This window comes from Mchenga conophoros, linkage group LG14 (genome assembly GCF_057382185.1).
Source record: "Mchenga conophoros isolate Kocher_MC1m ecotype Shallow Benthic linkage group LG14, M_conophoros_male_GT1.1, whole genome shotgun sequence".
In the NCBI taxonomy this organism is placed as follows: domain Eukaryota; kingdom Metazoa; phylum Chordata; class Actinopteri; order Cichliformes; family Cichlidae; genus Mchenga; species Mchenga conophoros.
The window spans coordinates 36,088,847-36,110,948 of record NC_140539.1 but is presented as its reverse complement, the minus strand read 5'-3'; the positions used below and the strand labels follow the sequence as shown (position 1 = coordinate 36,110,948).

At 42.6% G+C, this 22,102-nt stretch overlaps 2 protein-coding genes across 3 annotated transcripts in view; one reads left to right on the top strand and one right to left on the bottom strand.

The window, feature by feature from the left end:
* The window catches only part of capn5a (calpain 5a), a 55,808-nt gene that overhangs the window by 30,919 nt on the left and 2,787 nt on the right, over positions 1 to 22,102 (top strand). For both annotated transcript variants that reach the window (XM_085244240.1, XM_085244241.1), the window contains exons 2-11: positions 139 to 298; positions 10,207 to 10,338; positions 19,003 to 19,211; positions 20,222 to 20,414; positions 20,486 to 20,679; positions 20,774 to 20,851; positions 20,944 to 21,139; positions 21,223 to 21,345; positions 21,467 to 21,663; positions 21,974 to 22,095. In XM_085244240.1, coding sequence (XP_085100366.1) covers positions 143 to 298; positions 10,207 to 10,338; positions 19,003 to 19,211; positions 20,222 to 20,414; positions 20,486 to 20,679; positions 20,774 to 20,851; positions 20,944 to 21,139; positions 21,223 to 21,345; positions 21,467 to 21,663; positions 21,974 to 22,095 — 1,600 coding nt within the window. In that variant the 5' untranslated portion in view covers positions 139 to 142. The remainder of the gene's footprint in view (positions 1 to 138; positions 299 to 10,206; positions 10,339 to 19,002; positions 19,212 to 20,221; positions 20,415 to 20,485; positions 20,680 to 20,773; positions 20,852 to 20,943; positions 21,140 to 21,222; positions 21,346 to 21,466; positions 21,664 to 21,973; positions 22,096 to 22,102) is intronic.
* ompa (olfactory marker protein a) lies at positions 15,085 to 17,630 on the bottom strand. Its single transcript, XM_085244246.1, has 2 exons — positions 17,428 to 17,630; positions 15,085 to 16,569 (listed from the first exon to the last, which is right to left on the bottom strand). The coding sequence occupies exons 1-2, from the start codon at positions 17,500 to 17,502 to the stop codon at positions 16,138 to 16,140; spliced, it is 507 nt and encodes a 168-aa protein (XP_085100372.1). The 5' UTR covers positions 17,503 to 17,630; the 3' UTR covers positions 15,085 to 16,137.

Here is a 22,102-nt window from a genome sequence, read left to right as displayed (position 1 = left end):
CAACACTTCATAGGAGGCTAACTAATTAAACCCCTTATCCTTCCTCACAGCACAGCCCTCTGATAGTGAGGAGTCAGTAATTATATATCGTGTAAATGCTGTTTGTGCTTCATTGTAAAGCATTTTGTTTCTGTGCAGGAGGATGGCGGTGCCGTACGAGGGTCAGTCTTTCTCTGCTCTGAGGAGGCAGTGCCAGCATAAAGGAACTCTGTTTGAAGACCCTCTGTTCCCCACCTCCGACCAGTCTCTGTTCTACCAGCGAAATCAAATTGGGCGAGTCACCTGGAAAAGGCCAAATGTGAGTGAAAATAATGTTTTACCGAGAGGGGAAGTAGTAGTGCTGCACAATTATTCTGATACGTATTGTATACATGTGGAAAATAATAATAATGATGACAGATGATATTTTGCAAAGTGAAATCAGTCAGGTTAGCAGTATTTTAAAAAATATATTTTCTTTGATGGTTTGTATCACGTAACAGGCCAGAAAACAAACACGGTTGTGAGGTCTGTTTCAGTGTCTTTAAATATCAGCTACAGCTGCTCATATAACCCCGAGATGAGGTATAAAAGAGATTAAGCCCTCACAGAGTCGTTATAAAAGGGGAAACTATCCATAGAGGCCAGCCCTGCTTTTAGTCACACACTTTAAACATGTTTATTTCTGCTGAAAAGGTGGTCATTTTAACATGGGAGCCTCAAGTGGCCACTAGAGGAACTGCAGTTCTCAGTGTTTGCTGCTTGTTTCCATCTTTTACAGCTCAGTGGGATCAGCTGCATAATCATCCGCGCTGGCGATCTTTTGTGGAGCTCTTATTTTATGCCTGTGTGAAAGAAGAACACAGTAAACTCAAAGAAGGTGGAGAGTTAGTGATACATCAGAGACGAAGGGTCAGCTGTTTATTCACGGTGGAGACGGACAGAGGCAGTAGGCTGGGAATGGCGGCGGTGATCATGAGACAAGGCTCCATATAAAGAGAGGAGAGGTTAAAGCGGCTGAATGGGAGAGGAATTCATGGAATTTCAAGCCAACAGCAAGGAGTTGTGTGCGTGTGTGTGTGTTCATGTTGTAAGCAGTTTCTGGTAGTTACTGAACAAAAGGAACTTGAATTTACTTTTGTATTGTGACCGGTGTGAAGTGCTTTACAACTGGTCGTCTTCACACTCACCCTGAGCAAAAAGCACCTTCTGTGAAGCTTTTGACTGAACTGTTCCTGTTAAATATAACAGTTAAATACAACTGTGACTAGGGCTGGGCCATATTATACCGTTCACGGTAATACCGGTACAATGATGGATTGGATTTACATGTATATAGCGCTTTTCAAGGCATCCAAAGCGCTTTACAATACCACTATTCATTCACTCTCACATTCATACACTGGTGGAGGCAAGCTACGGTTGTAGCCACAGCTGCCCTGGGGCAGACTGACAGAAGCGAGGCTGCCATATCGCGCCATCGGCCCCTCTGGCCAACACCAGTAGGCAAGTAGGGTAAAGTGTCTTGCCCAGGGACACAACGACCAGGAGAGAGCCCAGGGATCGAACTGGCGACCTTCCAGTTACAGATGCGATTCCCAACCCCCTGAGCCACTGTCGCCCGACAATGTTAGGCAACGATAAGAAAATGAAATATTGAGATAGAATATGGGTAAAACGTGCATGCGCAGTGCCTTTGTTTTCAAAGGGGAAAAGCAGATTGTTGAGTGAAACGGATGAACCAGAATTGGTTTTTAAAAATGGTGCAACTTCACTGGTTTGGTGTTTGTCCGTCAGATACAAAACAAAACACATTTTTTTTGTAGAACATGCAAGCAGGCCGTCGTTATTACCGTATTTGTCGGACTAAGGTGCTCGTAAATCTGGGAGTAATCTGGGTCCTAAACTCTGTCTTCTTCAGGTCCCAAAGTCAAACGAACACACAGCTTCACCGAGAGTTAAAAACTGTCTACATTCTTTCATCTTTAATAAAACGATCAGCGTTGCTGCTTTACCAGGTGTAACTATGAAGTTTAACATCCAGGCATTCGTGAAAACAGAATTTATTACATTTAACGGAGTTAGAAGTTAGCAGGAAGTTAGCTCGCTAGTTTTGCTAGTTACCTAAACATGATGTAGCATGTTCTGACTGAGAGATTTCTGAAAAAATTCATACATGCAGCTCTGCTGTCACTTCCAACATAAATGAAGACAGAAAACTAAACAGCAGTGACGTTTGTAGGGTTACTGAAGTTGGGCTAGCTGGTATATAATGATGTGCTACGTCAGACCTTCCCAAAGTGTGGGGCCTGCCCCCTAGGGGGGGGCGCAGAGCCATTGCAGGGGGGGGCGCGGCATGAAAAGGGGAAAAAACAAAACGACGCTTGGACGCTGCTAGCACGGGGCGCCCACACAAACGCAAAGCAGGAGATGAAGCATCGCTGAATATGTTTCCAAACCAACTTCATTTTAAGCCAAAGACTAGAAAATATGGTGAAGCATGTCTTCCCTTTGGCTTCACCTTCACAGGTGCCGAGGTAGGTCTCCCTGCAGGATTGGTTTTCCCTGCATCGAGAGCACGCGCTGGGCTCTCCAAATCACGGACAAACAGCATCCCACATACTTGATTTTTAGTTCACAAACACTTGTTGTAATGACTAACTACTCCTGACATTTTGGAGATGTTAGCTCTTTATACAGTAAAGTTACAGCGGGATACGAATAATATCAGGCTGATCCTGCCACGATTTGTTCCCTCGGTTCAAATCACGGACAAACAGTATCCCAGCTGTTTATGTTTTTAAACCTATTTTGCAGAGGGATTGAAAAATGCATTGATAGCAATGTTGAATATTATTACACAGGAAAAAAACAACTACACGTAAAATAATCACACCGTGACGCCTCTGCCTTTCTAAATAGAGGGACAGTAACTGCGTGTGTGTATGTAAGCTTGTAAAACCTGAAGATAGTCAGATTGGCAGATAGAGACAAAATACTGTTATTCTGTAATTCATCTCCTGTAAACGATAACGTGGCGCACAGCGTGACGTGGAAAAAGGCACATACCTTTAACGTTACGTGACGAACTCTGTATTCCTCATCCACAGGCAGTTATTTGCAAACCTCCAACAACTTCTCTGCGTGACTGAAGTCAGTCCAGGTCACACTGCGACTGTTTGCAGGAAGGTTGAGTCCGATCAGGCAACCTGTGGAATCACCTTACGATCAGAAGTGACCGAGAGTGTTCAAAACGCTCAAGCTCTCCAGAATGTGAAAAAAATCAGTACAGCTTTCCTGTTTTTACTCGTGTGACTGAGACATTAGCTTGCTCTGATTTAGGAGGTAGCTTTATCAAGCTAAGTGTGCCAAGTGTCTGATGATTTTCTCTAGAGCCAATTTAATACAAGTTTACTCGGCTACCGTTATCTCAGGGTGGTTGTCTGCACCTCATCATTGGACCACGGTGGTGATTTGTGCGCAGCCATTTTACTCGTTGCAGGTTTCTGCTAATGAAGAAAAGGCGTAACCGTTAGCTTCATACAGTTTTTACTTGTGAGAATTTATATTTCCTTATTTATGGTCATCTCACACATATGTGACTGAGCACAGAAGCTCCACCCACCCATTGTTAAAACCTTCTGTTTTCAAGAAGCAGCAAATCAGAAGACAGTTGGCTTAAAGGGAAGGAGTTAAAACAGCTTGTTTCAGATTAAATGAACTGAGGGGCTTCACCAAGACAGAGTATGAGATAATGAGGATCATTTAAAAGTGAACAACGTTTTTTTATAGACCTATTATTACTTTTGTAATGTGGTGGATAAATGTCAAATGTTGCCTTAATTCCATGTTGGATTTGTTTAGGATCCTTAAACTGCAAAAGTGCCTCTTGTCAGAGGCTTTGAGTCAGCCCCACTGCACCTTAGGAAAGCTTTATGCAGTGGAACAGCAGCTGTTTAAGTTCAGATGCTGGCTGAACATCGTGCTCGTAATGGAATTGTTGCTTAACAGATTTCCAGCCTCGCTCTGCTGCTGTGTACAGAATCCGTGCTCGGCTTTTCACGTTAATAATGCTGAGTCAAAAGATTCATTTCTTTCTTGTCTTGTGATTTTTATTTTTTTTTTCCTTGACCTGCATAAAATCTAAATGCACTGCTCTTTAAGTGCTTCTCATTGAGTCTTATTTGATTAAATGTGTAATTTTCTGTCTTCCTCTAGGCTTGTAGTGTATATACACTATGAAAGAGTGATTTCTGTGTATTGCGTATGCTTTTACTGTTAATTATTCATGCTAAATTATTAAACAGAGCACTTAAAGCATTTGATCAATATTATTGATTTGTTCAGGGAGTGGAGAGATAAGGGAAATATTTCTTTGGTTACACCCTAAACTTAACCCTGACTTCTCTGTGGTGTCTCGTGAAACTTTAGCACTCAATATCAATGCTTCAGCTCCAGCACTCAAAAGACAGCTGTATATTTAAACCAGTGATCATATCAAGAGCTTATTATTTCAAGCTCTATAAGGCAGCAACCTCGAGGGTTAAAAAAAGTGAAGTGCCCCAGCCTGCAGTTCCTCTAACGTCCACTTGAGGCTGTGTTCAACAGAACGGGTCAGTCCCATATTAAAATGTCTCACTTCAGAGCAGAAATAAACAAGTTCACGACCTGGTACAAAAACTAGCTTTGGTTTCTGTGGATAGTTTTCAGCTTCAGCTCTGGGAGGGCTGAGCTGTCTGTCAAATCATCTGCTGTGGCTGCTTTGATAAAGGTGCTGATGCTAAGCAGGTATAACAAAGTGGATCTGTCGACTGAGTTTGTGCTGTTGGTGAAATTATTATTTTTGCTTCCTGTGTAAAAAGTTTGTGCATCAGTTTTAAATGATAATGAGTATTTATTTATTTATTTATTTTTTGTTTGTTATTTATCACTAATCAACAGCTTTCTGTGTCTGTGCTTATGGGCTACGGATGCCACTCGTTAACCAAGCTAGCTAGTGCTTACGGCTCAGGTGTGGTCACATGGTGGTGACTAAATGTCGAGTTTGTGCCAAGTCATTTCCTGTTTACTGTTTTTGTCAGTCTGTTTGTTTCGGTCAGTTTGACTTGTTTCTTTTTGTAGTGTTATGTTCTCGCTGTTGTGTCCCCTCCCTGTTAGCTAACACCTGTTGACACCACCTCATCGTCATGTTTCCAGGCTTTGGTAAATGGATTGGTTCTTGTATAGTACTTTTCTACTTTACCCAAGAATACTTTGGCATGCAGACTGGAACAGCCAGCGATCGAACCACCAAGCGTCCAAAGCTGTCTTTACATCCTTTAGATACAGTCTGTGGCTTTTACTGACCTTTCTACACTGGAGTTTACAGCACTATAATTTGCCAGCATTTTCTTTTTTCATAAACATTTCTGATGTGGATCTCTCATACTGCTTTTATTCATTGTGAGTATGTTAATGTCTTTAAAATGCCACTGAGAGGCTTATTGACTGATACTTGCTTCACTTTCCAAATTTCTGTTTAACAATTTAGCTTTGAACTAAAGAAATGTTAATAATGAGGTAATAAGTTAAATAAAAGAAATCATTAGTTTAAAATCAGAATAGTTCGCTTGTCCAGCATCCTGCATGTTACATGGTTGTAAGCTTTTTTTTTTTTTTTACCTCTAATTCTCCTGAATGCATGAAGTAAATGCACAAATACACAAGTTAAGATGGAGAAGTAGCGTTTGGTGGCTAGAGGTGAAACACGAATCAAAAATGGCTCCTGCACTGCTAACTTCTATAAACAGATGATACAGACGTAGGCAAGTGACCTGAAGGTTTCTGCTCACATTTCTAGTCCATGTTTGAACTCCACGTGGAGTCGAAAAGAAGCGCTGCAGCACTCAGGATTTAACAAGCAGTTTTAATTGAAAGCGTGTGGAAGTAAATTATTGTTCATGTAGGCGATGAGGTGTGTGGAATGATAAGGATGGCGAGGAGGTGGTTCATGGCGTGTTAATATTATGTTGACATGCAGATAATGATGGTCGCGGTCGTTGGGTAAGGCAGTTACATATCAAAGGTTATTTAGTGATTCAAAGTTCATCTTTGAATCGTAAATTAGAAATGTTTCCGTCTGCGTCAGTGATCGAATCGGGAGATACAGACGAGGAACACCGCCCAGATAATTTTGTACACGCCAGTATGTGTTGATGTTTCGGGCAAATCGGTATGATGTCATAGATTTACAGCTTAATGGAAAAATGCTAAAGCACGGCTCGTGCTGCAGTGGAAGAGCAGCAGAGTTCGTATAAAGATGAAGCTGTGGTGCATTAAAGCGTCAAAGTGAGGACTTTGATCCCTGAGACATTTTGTGTCCTGCAGTGATGCAAAAGTGAAGAAGGAACTATTTTTTCACTCTTTGAATTTCTCACAGTGCTCTTACTTTTAGAGTAAAGTTCATATTTGAAATTAACCATTTAACAGTGTTAACTGTGTATTAAAAGCACTTTTAGATTCATCATTAAAGAAAACTTCTCCCATTTTTCTTTTTCTTTTATCTCCTTTTTTTTTTTTTTTTTAAATTTCTGTGAGGGTTCTCAGTCATCCAGGTCATCGTAGTCTAAGGAGCTTGCAAAGAAAAGCGTCTGGACTTCTTTAAGTTGCTTGAAGATGTTTCACCTCTCATCTGAGAAGCTTCTAAGGTCAAATGGCGGAGAGTCCCAACCTCATATTACAAGAAAAGAAGGCCGTCGCTTCCCTGAGCAAAGACCACAACATCACTATTTTACCAGCTGATAAGGGAAGATGCACCGTGGTCCTAAACACTACAGATTACCACACAAAGATCACTACTCTCCTCAGTGACAACAATACCTATGAAACCTGAAAGTGAGACCCCACAAGCAGCTACAAAAAGAAAGTTATAGCTTGCCTTCAAGACCTTGAGAAGGACAAAATCACTGACCGGCTTACATATCACCGCCTTTACCCAGGGGATGCCATACCCTACATTTACGGACTTCCTAAAATCCACAAAGAAGCTGTCCCACTCAGACCCATGAGCAGCATAAACTCAGCCACTTACAACATTGCTAAACACCTTGCTACCATCCTTGCACCTCTCGTGGGGAACACCCCACACCACATCAAGAACTTCACCGACAAGGTCCAGAAACTTACCCTGGATCCAGATGAAACCATGGTGTCCTTTGACGTAGTCTCTCTCTTCACTTGCATACCCACCACGGAGGCCGTGGAGACTGTCAGAAAACGACTACAAGAAGACAGCTCCTTGGAAGACAGGACCAACTTCACACCCGATCAGACCTGCACACTGTTAGACCTCTGCCTCACCACTACATATTCCAAATACAACGAGGGTTTCTACAGACAAAAACATGGCTGTGCCATGGGCTCCCCCGTGTCACCTATTGTAGCCAACCTTTACATGGAGGAAGTGGAAAGGAAGGCTCTTGGCTCTTTCAAAGGAAGAGTACCCAGCCACTGGTACAGATATGTAGACGACACCTGGGTCAAAATCAAGACACAAGAAGTGGAATCCTTCACTGCGCACATTAACTCTGTGGATAAGAACATCAAGTTCACCAGGGAAGACACAAAGGACGACTGTTTGCCTTTCCTGGACTGCGCTGTGCACATTGAAGAGAACGGCAACCTCTACATCGAAGTTTACCGGAAGCCCACACACACGGACCAGTACCTCCTCTTTGACTCCCATCACCCTCTGGAACACAAACTTGGAGTAATTAGGACCCTACACCACCGGGCAGAACATGTTCCCTCTAAGCCTGAAGGAAAAAAGAAGGAACACACACATGTAAAGGAAGCACTCAAAACGTGTGGCTATCCTAAATGGGCGTTCTTAAAGTCAGCAAAGAGGCACAGAAAAGAAGACCAGACACCAGCGAGGGAGGATAAGAAGGACAGACGCAACAACATTGTCATCCCCTATGTAGCCGGTGTATCATAGAAACTCAGGAGAGTTTTCTCCAAGCATGACATCCTGGTTCCCCATCCCATTTCAGACCCAGCAACACGCTCAGACAAAAACTGGTTCACCCGAAAGACAAAACTCCAAAACACAAACTTAACAATGTGGTGTATGCTGTACAGTGCAGCGAGGAATGCCCAAACCTCTACATCGGAGAGACCAAACAGCCACTTCACAAGCGCATGGCACAACACAGAAGAGCCACCTCCACAGGACAAGACTCAGCAGTCCATCTGCATCTTAAGGATAAAGGACACTCTTTCGAGGATGCCAATGTTCACATTTTGGACAGAGAGGACAGATGGTTTGAAAGAGGAGTGAAAGAATCCATCTATGTCCACTGTGAGCGACCATTTTTGAACAGAGGCGGTGGTTTACGACACCAACTCTCTGCCATCTATAATCCAGTTTTGAGTTCCCTCCCCAGACGCCTTAACGCCCACTCACATCCTGAGCCAGCTGACCTCAGGAATTCGCATGATAAGGTGGGGCCAGGTTTCACAATGAACTCACCCGAAACTCTGGCTGATTGGGACCCACACCCAGTTTCACACCTTGGCTCAGGCGATTAGAGGATCATCAGGGGGTCCTTTTGTCCCTCTGTGGGGGGAAACTCCCACTAGGTTTATTAAGAGGTGAAACGTCTTCAAGCAACTTAAAGAAGTCCAGACGCTTTTCTTTGCAAGCTCCTTTGACTCTTTTTTTTATTTTTTATTTTTTTTTATTGATATTATCTCTTTTGAGTTTGTATGGATGACTCACCTGCTGCAGGTTAAATCCTCTTACGGGTACAAATAAAGGAACCTGATATCACACCGTGCCCTTTTATGAGAGTGTGGAGCGTTTTCAGCATCGCTATCTTGGTGTTTTGAAACCAGGCGCGACAGGGGAAGGCTAGCTCTGGCAGTGAATCCGAGGGACGTGCTCATTGGCTAACAAGCTATCAATCATAACTCTTGGTTTATAAACTCTGACTCTAATAATAATCATAATTAACTAAATGACCATCATGCTTTATTTAGTATGATCTCAAACTCCTCAGGATCGTGTTTACTGACGTCACAGAGAGAGAGGCAGCTGAGGCTCATTTCAACATCGACTTCAGCGCCACCAAAGTCTGTTGGGGACCAGAAGAGTCTCCCCCTGGTGGCCATTAAAAAGAATGCTGTTTTTTAAGGCACTTCTGCACTGGCTTCACTTTTCAGACCTGGAGGGCGACATTCATCTTTTATACTGTCTGTTTCCGGGAGAGGTTCTTACCTCTCTGTGACTGGATCTCTACCCAGCACCTGCAGAAGGTGGAGAGTTGCATTCAACTATGCTGAGGCTGCAAAGCAGACCAAGGACCACCATCTGTAGTCAAACTGCAGTCAGCCCACAGGATGGAGAGCTGACTGGAAATGGAGCTGAATATTAGACCTGTTATCTCTTGTCCCAGAGAGCAAACACATATACATCCTCCATCTTTCTCCTCTTCCATCATCTCAAATACAGTCTTAGGGAAACACTGGATCTTTACTGTCTGTGCATGTATAGTAGCTATATGCACTAAAAGTGGCCTTTAATTTGGAGAATGCACACAGTAAAGCTTTCTTCCTGCCGTGGGCTGGCTCTGCTCAGATCTGCAGTACACAAACATACTGTTTTTAATCAATTCTACACCAGATATAAGACCCTGAGAGGCTAACTTTGTGGAGCCATGTGTACATTTGTCTCTACATACAGTTAGTGGTCTTCCTGGGCGTGTGCTCTGGTTTATCCCACCTCTATCATTTGGCTGCCGTCCCGTTAGTCTGCCTCTGTGGTTTGTTTGGCTTTGAACCCTCAGAAGAGACTTGTAGTTAATCGGGGAGTGATTTTACTCTGTATTTACATTATGATGTTTGACCGAGTGCTCCGGGTAACGCCCCGCTTTACGTTCATCCACACCTGGCAGCTGTCCTGACCACATCCGCCTGCTGTTTTCCAGAGACACACTGCAATAAAATAGACAGTATAAAAAGATTCAAACCTGGATTAAATTATAATACGGTTAGAAGTGGATTAATTGTGCCTGTAAATAAGAAGATGAGGATAAGTATTAACTTTACAGGGGCCGTGATGGTTCCTGTACAGCTGCCTGTGGGTCCGATTTTATGAGTAATCAGTTACAGAGTTTTGAGTGTATGTAATGCCTCTAAGGAAGAAAATTAGTTTATCAACAATGATTTGTCTCATCTTTGCTGTTCCAGGAGTTGACCAGCGACCCCCATCTGTTTGTGGACGGCATCAGCGCTCATGACCTGCACCAAGGTCAGCTGGGAAACTGCTGGTTCGTAGCCGCCTGCTCCAGTCTGGCCTCCAGAGAAGCTCTATGGCAGAAGGTGAGAGAAGGAAGAACAAAAGCTGCACTCATTCCAGAGATTTTTATAGACGTGGTGGGAAAGGCTTTATAGGAGAGAGAAGGCATTGGTCCCACACTCCTGTGGCATCCAACTCCCAGGATACAATGCAGCCGTGGCTGTTGTGAGGCACACGGGGGCTTTTCTAGAGGGCTCTTAAATAAAGGCCTAAACTGTTGCAACAACAAATAATAATAATCCAGAAGTCTGACATTTATTAATCCAAAGGGGAAATTTCATTTGTTAAAGGTGCTCAAGTGTGAGTGTGAAATATAGAAAAATATAAACTGCAGTATGTGCGAAACTAAACAGTGAGTGAGGATGATCCAGGTGTTACAGGTAGGAATGATTTGGTGCATCGTCGAGCACTGTGAAGACAGCATGCTCCTGTCTGACGCCATCCTCAGTCATAAAATGATGTTTCAGCTCTTATTTCCAGTCAGGTTGATTTTAATGAAGTTTTTACAGCAAAACTCACAAAAAAGCAGCTGCAGAATATTAATATTTATTTTAAACACGTTAGATACGAGGCCTGACATGGGATAAAAACATGCAGTTTTAAGTGTCCTGTATCATTAATGCACTTCTACAATTTGTAGCATATCAGAGTATTTTAAAATAGATTGAAAATTCAGAATTGTGAAGGAAAAAATGTGCTTGGTGATTTAAGTAAATGCTATATATATAAAAAAAAAAATAAAGTAAAAGTAAATAATTAAACATTCATTATTGTAATGTCTAATAAAAATAGAGGGAAAAGGGAGAAAATGAAAATAACTGAATTAAATTTATCTCGATAGTTTATAACTTAGATTGTTTTTTTTCATGTTATCTGAGCTGAACTGAGAGAAGGAGGCTCTAGTGTGTGTGTGTGTGTGTGTGTGTGTGTGTGTGTGTGTGTGTGTGTGTGTGTGTGTGGAGAAGCTTGTAAGATTATTGTGAGTGGGTGTGTTGCCTTTAGTTGTGTTTAAGCAGCACTTTGTGTAATCTGAGTGATTTTTCTTATCGATTAGCTGCTAATGGAAGTTCTCTGAAACTGAAACCTCCACACCAGCCATGAACTGAGTCTTGAAGAGGAAAGAGCTTACAAGACTAGGGCTGTTCCTGCTGACTAACATGCTCATCATTTAAACTGGAGAAAATCATCTGGCTTAACGCAGGTCCATAAGTGAGACAATGTGAAACGGTCTAAGATGAGCGATTAAGTGCTGTCCGTATAAATGTTTATGAAATAAGGGACGAGGGAAGCGATGTTTCATGACTTAATCGATTAAAGATTACATCTCCAGATGAAACTGTGCTCGTGAGATATCTTCAGTTCATAGTTTTATATCCTCGACCACACAAATATCCTCTGCTGTTGTGTTATCACCGGTTTACTGAGCACACGAACAGGACTGCACACGTCTCCCTGCTCCGGGATATACCGATAGTTTCTGATATTTTTGAGAACATCAAACTGATTTCTCCCTTTGGGCATTAAACTAATCGGATACTTTTTCAAAGATTTGATCTAATACGCCCAATCTCGAACCATCTCGTGATAAAGATTCCTTCCAAAAATATTCCAGGATGCAGATCTGGATCAAACCCCATCTTTGGTAATGCTCGCATGCAGGTCCATCCATAACTGTTGGAGCTTCCTGCTAATAAATGCCAAACAAATCCAAATGCATGCAGCCTTTGGTGTCGGAGGTCACCGATGGAAGTAACATCTGTTGTCCATAAGATGGCGGTATAAACTGATGAACAGATTTGCTGTGGGTTGCAGACAAAATGACTTAGCCACATGCTTAAAATCCAAAATGTTGTCTTAAATATTGAGATATAAAGTGTGTTTACTTTCTGCTGCTTTGAGGGAAAGATCACCACTGTTCTAGAAGTATTTAATTAGGCTGCTTTTATTCTTTTTACCATTAAATCAACACTTTGTTACAAATGAAAAACCTGTGTAACCACACACACACACACACACTTGCTGCCTCCTGCTTCCTCTCTGCTCTCAAAGGGCCTCCTCTCAGCCTCCTAGTTTTCCATCAACTGGAGGGAAAGTGAAGTCTGTTTTAGATGTAGTTGCCTCTGTGGAGCACCCAGTTGTCTTGACACCCTTCAAAGGTCCGAAAACAAACAAAACCGCTTCTGTGGTGACGACAGCAAAGCACACGGACGCTTATACAACAGTTACTGTTGTGTGAAATGATGTGTTTGTGTCGCACACAGAGCGTGGAAGTGTTTCAGTAACACTTAACATAAATAGCACATTTATAATTAATAAAGTTAAGGTCTTAGTTTGGGAACTGTTAAATATCGCCAAATCTAAGACTGCCGCTAGCTGTTTAAATCTGAAACAATGTTTCCTTCTTTGTGTTTGATTGAAATGATTTATTTTCACTTTCTGATTATTTGCCTGTTGAGACAGATTCTCTAATAACAGCTTTGCTTCCAGGAGCTAACAGCCACACTCCCTTTCAGTTCTTTCTCCTTAATGTTGAAATCCTGTAAGACACGTTAAGGATTTAAAAATAAATAAAGGAGGGGAGGGCCTGAAAATGAAGATTAACTTTAACAGCTTAGCTTAATACTCCCGGAGACTCAAGTGGACAAAAGGCAAATAGACTTTTCCAGAGTTTTGCTGTAGTTTCAGCCACACGACCTGGATGGACTCCTGGCACCATTTACACAACTCTGTTCTCTTGCTATAGAATTTACACAAAATAGTACATAAAGAAAAAGCATCATATTTATCAGCTGTGCTTCTGTTTTTTAAAAAGGAAATTTCTTCAATCTATTTACTGTGGTACAATTTTCCTGTGTTTTGATTATAAATTGCACTTTTTAAAAAGTAAAATAAGAGGAAGAAGCTCTAAAGTTACTTAAAAGTTGTTCAACTTGATTTCTCTTTAATCATAAACAGAAAGTAAGAGCGAAACATTTTGAACCTAAATGCAGAGGTTGAAATCTTGAGGTAAAACTGTCGTTTTTCTTAGCTGCAAATGTTCATCCTGGAAGATTGTGACCATTTTTTAAAAGTAGCTGCCGTTATTTTTCAAATGAGTGAATCCAGAGGGCAAAATGTTCGAGTTATCTGCTACAATGTCCAGTTAAAAGGGTGCTTTTTTTTTTATTATCTTGTGATGCAAAGATTACAGTGGTTAGGAGGCATGAAAAGGAAATGTCAGAACTGTCAAAAGGAAAAACAACTCGACTCAACTTGCAAGCTTCTCCCAGCTCTTGTTGTTGGAATTGTTGGAGAGAAAGCCCCCATCATTTTATTGCTAAGCCTGTTTCAGTAATGTGGAAAGTTTGAGTGGAACCACAGTGGGAACTATTGTAAGCCAGGACCAGATACTGTAGAGCAAACCAAGACACGCTGGAGTTTTTCTAATCTGTTTCCATTCATTCGCAACAGAGAAACACAGAGAGGAGGAAGCAGGATCACACAAGTTACAACACAGACCTCTAACCTCTTCAAACAATTAAATATACTGTTATAATGGTGGATTTATAGACATACAGGTGTAGGAAAACTTGGAGGAAAATCAGCAGAACTGTAATAAAGATTATTTCTGATCATTTATAAGTAGGTTTAATTTACTTTTTTAGTAAACGTGGCAGAAGGTGACAGTCTAAAAGTCCAAAAATGTGTAGTGGGCACACATGGGAAGAAGATGGTGTGACAAACAATCTAAATGAGGTTCAGACGAACGAATGCAAGAACACAAATTCCTGTGTTACACCCTAGAAAGCTCGACTAGTCCTGACAAGCAGCACAGCTCAATCTGGCAGCGAGCAAAGAGAAGCTAAACGCAGAAAACACTAATGAGGGCGGAGCAATTATCAGGAAGGGAGGAAGTAGAGCTGACAGGAACAGACAAGTACCCACAATAACAAAATAAAACAGGAAATGACCTGATAGAAATTTTAAAATAAAATAGTTTGTTTATCAAGCGGCTAAACAGGTGTAGAGTGCAACATGTAAACAGTGGGTGTCTTAACTATGACCCATTGTGCTAACGTTAGTAGACTCCCTCAAGGGCCCATTTTGAGCAGGGAAAACACTGCTGACCATGGCCTGAGTTTCCAGTAATGCGGTCAGTGCACAATCCCTGTGAGTCCACACTGATCTAAAAGCTCTGTTTCATTTAGGTTTCTGATGCTGGATAAAGTTGTGGGCGGAGTTTTACTTATCTAAAGCCTTACTTGTAGATATGTCAATGCTAATTAGAAAACTCAAAAACCAGTTTTATTTTTCTCTCTCATCTACCTGACACTTTGAGTTTCTTTCTGATTTCTCAGACTTTTTATCTAATTTGGTGCTCAGCTAAAATAATTATTGTGAGCAATTTAATTTTAACATACACATAGATGCTGAAAATGACAGCCTCAACACAGCATTCAATCTATAATTAGACTCATTTGGCTTCTTTTAAAAAACTAAAGAGCCCACCCACACTTTGATCACACTCTGGAGCTTTATCTGAAGATCCAAAGAGTGTTTAAATTATAAACAACCACAACCCCTCCTTTGTCTGATCATTTGTTAAAAACATTTACATTTACAATAATGAATTGCAAAGCGTGGGGAATAAATTTCATTACAGTAGATGTCTTTCTGAAGTGCTGTAACTACGTTTAAGTTCCTCCACTGTTGCCTCCTTACATCCTCACTGTGTACGACTGTCCCCACCCTCGTTACTTCTTTCCTGCTCAGTAACACCAATAAAAACCAGCACCAATGAGAACACACACGGCTTTCAGTGGTTATTTAATTGGCGTCACACCATTGATCTCTGTTTCTATCAGCAGGCATGCAGTGGAAATATTTGGTTATCTATAGAAACAATGAAAGGAATAAGAAACAACGAAACAACAACTGCAGCAAGTCAACAGTCACAAAACAAAGTAATCGACATGTTGTTAAAACAGTCAGCTGATCATAAGTTGTTTTTGTTTTTTTTAGTGTTTTTATTCAAAGGTAAATAATTTCAGAAAATTTTAGAGGTTCTAAAAACTGTCAATATTTATTATATGAAACCTAATTAAATAATCTAGTAGATAGACCTGCGAGCATCAGTAACATTGTATTTAGCATAGTTTCAATAGCAAAACTTCTCAGATGTGATACATTGTAACAGAAACCAGCATTGATACACTGAATGTTTCTGATTGTTTACTGGAGAATGTTTGGAAACTCATATCACCACGTGGGCTTCAAACCAGTTAAAACATATGAAAAGTTTTCTTTGTACCTATACTTTGATACCAGGCTCTTCATCTTGCTTGATATCTTCTATAATTTTCTAATGTAGTTGTTTTTTACACACTGACAAATGGATCTTATGTCTGTGAAATAGAGAAACCGGACTGCATCCATTGGGGTGAACTTTCCCTTTAATTAGCACCAACATATATAAAAGCATATTAAGTGTTAATTCAGAGCATTTGTTTTCTTTCTCTTGTCATTGTGTTCGTTTCAGGTTTTATTTTCACAAAAAATGTTGCTTTTGTGTTGAAATACTTGCTTTAAAGCATGTTTTTGGTGTTTATGTAACTTTTGTTGTTAAAAAAAAATCAAACCGGCGTCTTACTTACACTCAAAGATAGAAAGAGAGTTACTGTTTAACTAGTTCGAGGGAGAATATTTAAGCTCATCTATCTCTGATTGGTTGAAACAGAGTTGTCAGGTTTTTCTAATCAACAGTAAAACAATGGCTGATAGAATAGAAATTTTTAAAGGCTTCTTCTGGACTCTATCAGGATTCTACTGGCACTAAATAAAAGTCATTTCTCTGTCGTGAACTCGATCGAGCAGTTGAGATTCGCCGCCTCGGCCCCGTCCTTGAAAGCAAGCAGGAAGTACATGACCTTCCTGACTTTGGCGAGCTCTGCAATCCTTTCGCCGAATTCCTGCATATCCGCCTCCAGGCACTTGAGCTGCGAGTCCTCGGGGTCGCCGGCATTACGCCAAAATGTTCCAATGGGCTCCAGCAGCTGCCGGGTCATCAGGTTGGTGAGGTCGGGGGTCCAGTGCTGGCAGATACCGGTGATGGTGACGCGGCCGTAGCCGGAGAGGGAGAAGTACCAGCGGGAGAAGTTCAGCTCCTGGATGGCGAAGTCCAGCCGATACACGGCCTCGTAGGGCAGAAGCAGACGCTCGCCGTCCTGACGCTTCTGCCCTGACCGCTGCAGGGAGGACACGCGAAGGCGCATCATCTGCACAGGAAAGAAGCACACAGGAAGTCAGTTCATGTTTGGTTTGGAGGAAACTTTCAGTCTGGGTGCCGGTATCAGTCTCTGATAAGACTCATAATGACGGGAAGGTGATGGGGCTCAAAGGTTTGTGCATTTGTGTCAGAATAAGCAGTGTTTTTAAAAGAAAAGCAGATGAATGGCACAAACGGATGATGTGCTCTCTGGGCTATTTTATACAAAGTGCCGTTCACACCTATAAAATTAAAATTATGAGTCTGCAGTTTTATCAACTATTATCATTTTTTTAAAAATATTTTGTGCAACTCCACAGAGGAGATGATAGTTGAAGTGTCACAGGCACTGCTGCTCTATTTTTAAAATGTTTTAAAAAATGTTTAAAAAATAAATAAATTGTTGACTGTAAAGTTAGTGCGGCTGCTTTGATTGGCAGGCTTGCCGACACAGACTGTTACAGCTGATTGTTACACATCTGCTAATGAACACACGCACTGAACTGGACCTCTCAGCTGTGCCTTTTGGAGCATATTTAATGGAATTAGCCAACAAAAGATATGTCCTGTTGTGCTGTTTGAGGAGTTCACTGTGACAGCCACACAGCTGAGTGATCACACGTCAGTCTGATGGGACTTTTGTGCATCTTTGTTACCATCACACACTTGACCTTTTACATTTTGCCCCGCCACATTATAATAATTAAAAAGAGCTAAAGTTACACAGAAAATGAAACTTTATATGAAATAAACATTAAAAACCGTACTTGCTCTGATCCAGCTGCACTTTATTCTGAAATTTTCATCCACACATTGTGCCAACAGACTTTTCTGTTTTGCATCTGAAGTTGAGAAGTAAAAGCCTCACCTCTGTCAGCGCGGTGTCTTCTTTGAATTCCAGCACAATCGTGTTGGAGGGAGATTTGGCCTCATCAGCGTCCATCTCTAAGGTTTTATTCCTGGGATAAGCAGAAAGGAAGAGCCTGCCTGTGTGGATGGATGCTGTGAGAGATGAAGCTCTGATGGAGTTTCTAGTCTCAGCCTCTTTTCTTCTCTCACTCTATTCTCATAGGCTCCTCTCCCCCTCCTCCCTTCCCAACAGTTTCCATCACAGTGTACCACTTTCTCATTTTGTCCCATCTCCCCCCTGGAGCCCACTGGGTAGTTTGGTTGGGACGTATTGATTAGCACGAGGGGGCAGGAGAGATGAGATCGATGCAAACATCTGATTATTGTGACAGTAACGGTCACATTTGTTAGTCGTCTGGTTGTGCAGCCAACCCTGCTCGGGTTATTTCGGTCGTCCAGCCTGAGTCAGACGTTCCTGCAGAAACTGAACATTTCTGCAGAATCACACAGGTCAGCTGTTTGTAAAGCAGTTTATATTTGACATGAACGCTGAAGCTAACACAGAACAGCTGAGAGCATTTTCTGTAGATTCGTTTTTCTCTACAGACTGTACAAAATGTTTGAAAATACTTTTTGAGGTCTTTTTTTTTTTTTTTTTTTAAGGTGTTAAGCAGGCAGGTGATGTGTGAAGGTGCTAAGCAACAGGAAACGCTGCTGACGTATGACAGGGAACGGTGGGAGTTTCCTGAGGGCTTCTGGGAGCCCGGCTCGTCTTAGCTCAATGGATCGCTTATTTATTTATATCACTCACTTCACTGGGGAGTGTGTGTGTGTGTGTGGATTATGTCAACGTGTTGTCAGCTGGGGTTTCAGCGCAGGATGTGGATGGATGACGTTCGCTCGTTAAAAACTTTAATCCTGAGTTGCTCCTGTTAATCAGAGACGCTTAATGTCATTAATGGGAAACAAGTGAAAATCGCTCGTTTCAATCTTTTTCTGTACGTGTTTGTAGTGTGGAGCTGTTGTGTTTATCTACATTGTTTTTTTGTTTTGTTTTTTTAATAGAAAGTAAAGATGAGAAAATATATTTTACATTAGAGAACCCACAATCGCTCCCTGTCTGCACCTGAACACGTTTTTAAACACTGTTATGTCCACATACTGTTTGTTTAATATGTGGCTTACATTTAAAACAGCCTTCAAGGACATCACCTGTAAAATAAATAACGCTGTAAGCAGCGATGGTCAGTCGCACCTTTGAGCTGCGGTCCTGGTGTTTCCTTTGGGCGTGATTGAGGTCTGGCCCTGGATTCTAATTGGCTGTTGAACAAACGAGTTATAAAACTCCCAATGTCACAAGGTGGCGCTGAACCTCATTTAACGTTGACGTGCAGATGTTTCCAGGCGTGTAAAAGGCCTGAAAATGACCAAAACGGCATCTGTGGGCGACTTCCTGTTGGATTCAGGGCGCAGATCCCCGGGAGGCTGCTCCCCAGATATGACACAGCTGAGCACACCGCGGTTACGTCTGAGCTCGAGTGGGGTGATGACCATGGTTTTTATGTTTTTTTCTGGGGGGTTTTTTTTTTCAAAGGTGATTCCTGACTGGAAGGATCAGGAGTGGGACAAAGACAAACCGAACTCCTACGCCGGGATCTTCCACTTCCGCTTCTGGCGGTTTGGAGAGTGGGTGGACGTAGTGATCGATGACCGGCTCCCCACGGTGAATGGACAGCTGGTGTACTGCCACTCCAACGACAGCAATGAGTTTTGGAGCGCGCTGGTGGAGAAGGCCTACGCCAAGTAAGCACTTCCTCAGATCAGTAACTGAAAACAGCAGCTAATAAAAACAGAGGATATGAAGAGGCAGGAAGAAATAAAATCACTTAAATATTTTACAGCTGTGGAAAGAAAAGAAACACTCGAGGAAACTCATGTTGAAGAAATGACTCAGGAATACACAAATGCATTAGAAACTGACCCAAGGCTCTCCAGTGACATAAAAACAGGAACTGAAATTAAAGTAATTTAGCTCAGAACCAATAACGCGATACATGGAGGAATTTTAAGAACTCTGATTGGATGGGTTTTTTTTCCTGAAACATACAAACAGGTGAGGTTGTCCCAAAATAAGGACTGACACCTTAAACTCTGAAGGAAAGTGTTCCCACAAACTAACATAGGACAGGAAGTCTCTTTGCACAGCTGTCGCCATCTGGTGGACTTCAGATAGAACGCAGGTTTAACCCACCTCCACAGTGGCTTCATTTTTCCCACTCGGAAGCTACGTTCATGTCTTACAAGTGCTGAAACCTTCTGATTACAAGGTGCAGCCAATCAGAAAAGGGTTAGTTTAAAGGGGGAGGAGCTAAAACAGCCCTTTTCAGATGAAAATGGGCTGAGGAGCCTCACAAAGGCAGCATAAGATAAAGGAGGATTAATGTGAACTGAGTCCGTGAATGAGTCCAGTATAAAGTTTCCTTCTGTGCTTTTAGAGATGAAATCTGAGGGGTCCGATTTTTAACTCTGACATTTTTCCCTTAAACTCAGGGACCACCACAGCAGATCTGTTTTCTCATCAACAGTGAAATTCAAACAGGTGCTGATGTGATCCTAGTTTAACATTTCACAATGTTAACGTCAAATTGATTAAATATAAATTTTACTCCCTGTAATTATGTTTAATTAGCAATAAAAATGAGGGCATGAATCCCTGACTCTGTTGTAAATCTGGACAGTTACTTGAAAAGCAGAATGAGACTCAAACGTTTGTTTATAGTAAAAATAAATGTAAATGTTTGTGTGTTTTCCAGGATGTACGGGTGCTACGAAGCTCTGGATGGGGGCAACACGGCCGATGCTCTCGTGGATTTCACGGGAGGCGTGTCCGAGCCGATGGATTTGATAGAGAACGGGTACAAACAAGACGAAGAGAAGCAGCACGAGCTGTTCGAGAGAGTCCTGAAGGTTCACAACAGAGGAGGCCTCATCAGCTGCTCGATCCGGGTAAGGACACGTCAAACGCAAACCCACGCCAGCCAAACGAATTCATTCATCTTCTCGACGTGTCGTTCTAGGCGACCACTCAAGCGGACATGGAGGCCAGGCTGGACTGCGGCCTGGTCAAGGGCCACGCCTACGCCGTGACGGACGTCCGCAAGGTGAGGCTGGGCCACGGCCTGCTGGCCTACTTCAGGTCAGACAAACTCAACATGATCCGCATGAGGAACCCCTGGGGGAAGAGAGAGTGGAACGGGCCGTGGAGCGACAGGTGAGGAAGAGAGAAATCCTTTGAACAGGTTCTCTTGTTGAGATCTGTGGTGTGATACAGATGATACAGATGAAGCATTTGTGCCTGTTTGCAGCTCTGAAGAGTGGCAGAAGGTCAGTAAGAGTGAGCGGGAGAAGATGGGCGTCACTGTGGAGGACGACGGAGAGTTCTGGTGAGTTTTAGTGCTGCGCTGCCACCTGGTGGCTCTTTTTCAACTTTATCTCACAGTAAATCATACCAGTCCTTTCTCTCCTCCTCCTGCAGGATGACATTTGATGACTTCATCGCCAACTTCACCGACCTCATCCTGTGCCGTCTCATCAACACATCCTACCTGAGTTTACACAAGACCTGGGAGGAGGCGGTGATGCGGGGCTCCTGGCACCGCCACGATGACCCGCTGCTCAACCGAGCTGGGGGCTGCACCAACAACAAGCACTCCTTTCTCCAGAACCCGCAGGTGTCTCATTTGTTCAGAGTTTCAGGTTAAAATTCATCCTGTGCGTTTATGACTGTGCGCATGTTCGTTTCTGTGTGTCGCAGTACGTGTTTGACGTGAAGAAGCCGGAGGATGAGGTGCTGATCTGTCTGCAGCAGAAGGACCGCAGGGCCACTCTGAGAGGGGGGCGAGGAGAAAACCTGGCGATCGGCTTCGACATACACAAGGTCAGATATTCATGGGCGTTGTTATAAAATGTCCAGGTCGTTTGTATTTAAAGGACGGCTGTGGCTGTATTGGATTCAGTCATTTAAACTGGAGTGAAAACTTCTGCTGCTTCCTGTTCAGGTGGAGTTAAACAGGACGTACCGAATGCACGTGACCCAGCAGAAGGTTGGCGGCAGCATCTACATCAACTCAAGGTCTGTCTTCCTGCGCATCGACCTCAAAGAGGGCCGCTACGTCATCATACCCACGACCTTCGACCCCGGCCTGGAGGGAGACTTCCTGCTCCGCGTCTTCACCGATGTCACCTCAGACTGCAAGTACGCGGCACACGTGGTTTAGCTCGCCATTTTTAGAAATTTTCTTCTGTTTCTATTAATGTAGGCGAACAGTAAAGACGGCGGACGGCCTCCCTGCTGCACTTTCAGGGGAAAATAAACTCTTGTTTTCCATGCTGGGAACTGAGAGTGAGGGGAGATCTTTGGGCTTCCTCTCAGTTCAGACACGCAGCCAATAAAGACTTTATGAAAACAACAACACATGAAAGCATTAATTATCATTCTGTGTGTACTCAGCGTTGCACATTTAAACACTGAACCACAGAAACGGATCTTCCTGTCTGTCCCGCAGGGAGCTGACTCTGGACGAGCCCCAGAAGACCTGCTGGTCGGGGATGTGTGGTTATCCCTCTCTGGTCACTCAGGTCCACATACTGCAGGCCGACGGACTCGCTGCACAGGACTCAGACGGAGGTAAATG

Coding starts and splice junctions, on each gene's coding strand:
- ompa (XM_085244246.1), bottom strand. CDS start 17,502: ATGGACGCTGATGAGGCCAAATCTCCCTCCAACACGATTGTGCTGGAA. Junction 16,570..17,427: donor AAGACACCGCGCTGACAGAG/GTGAGGCTTTTA, acceptor TTTCCTGTGCAG/ATGATGCGCCTTCGCGTGTC.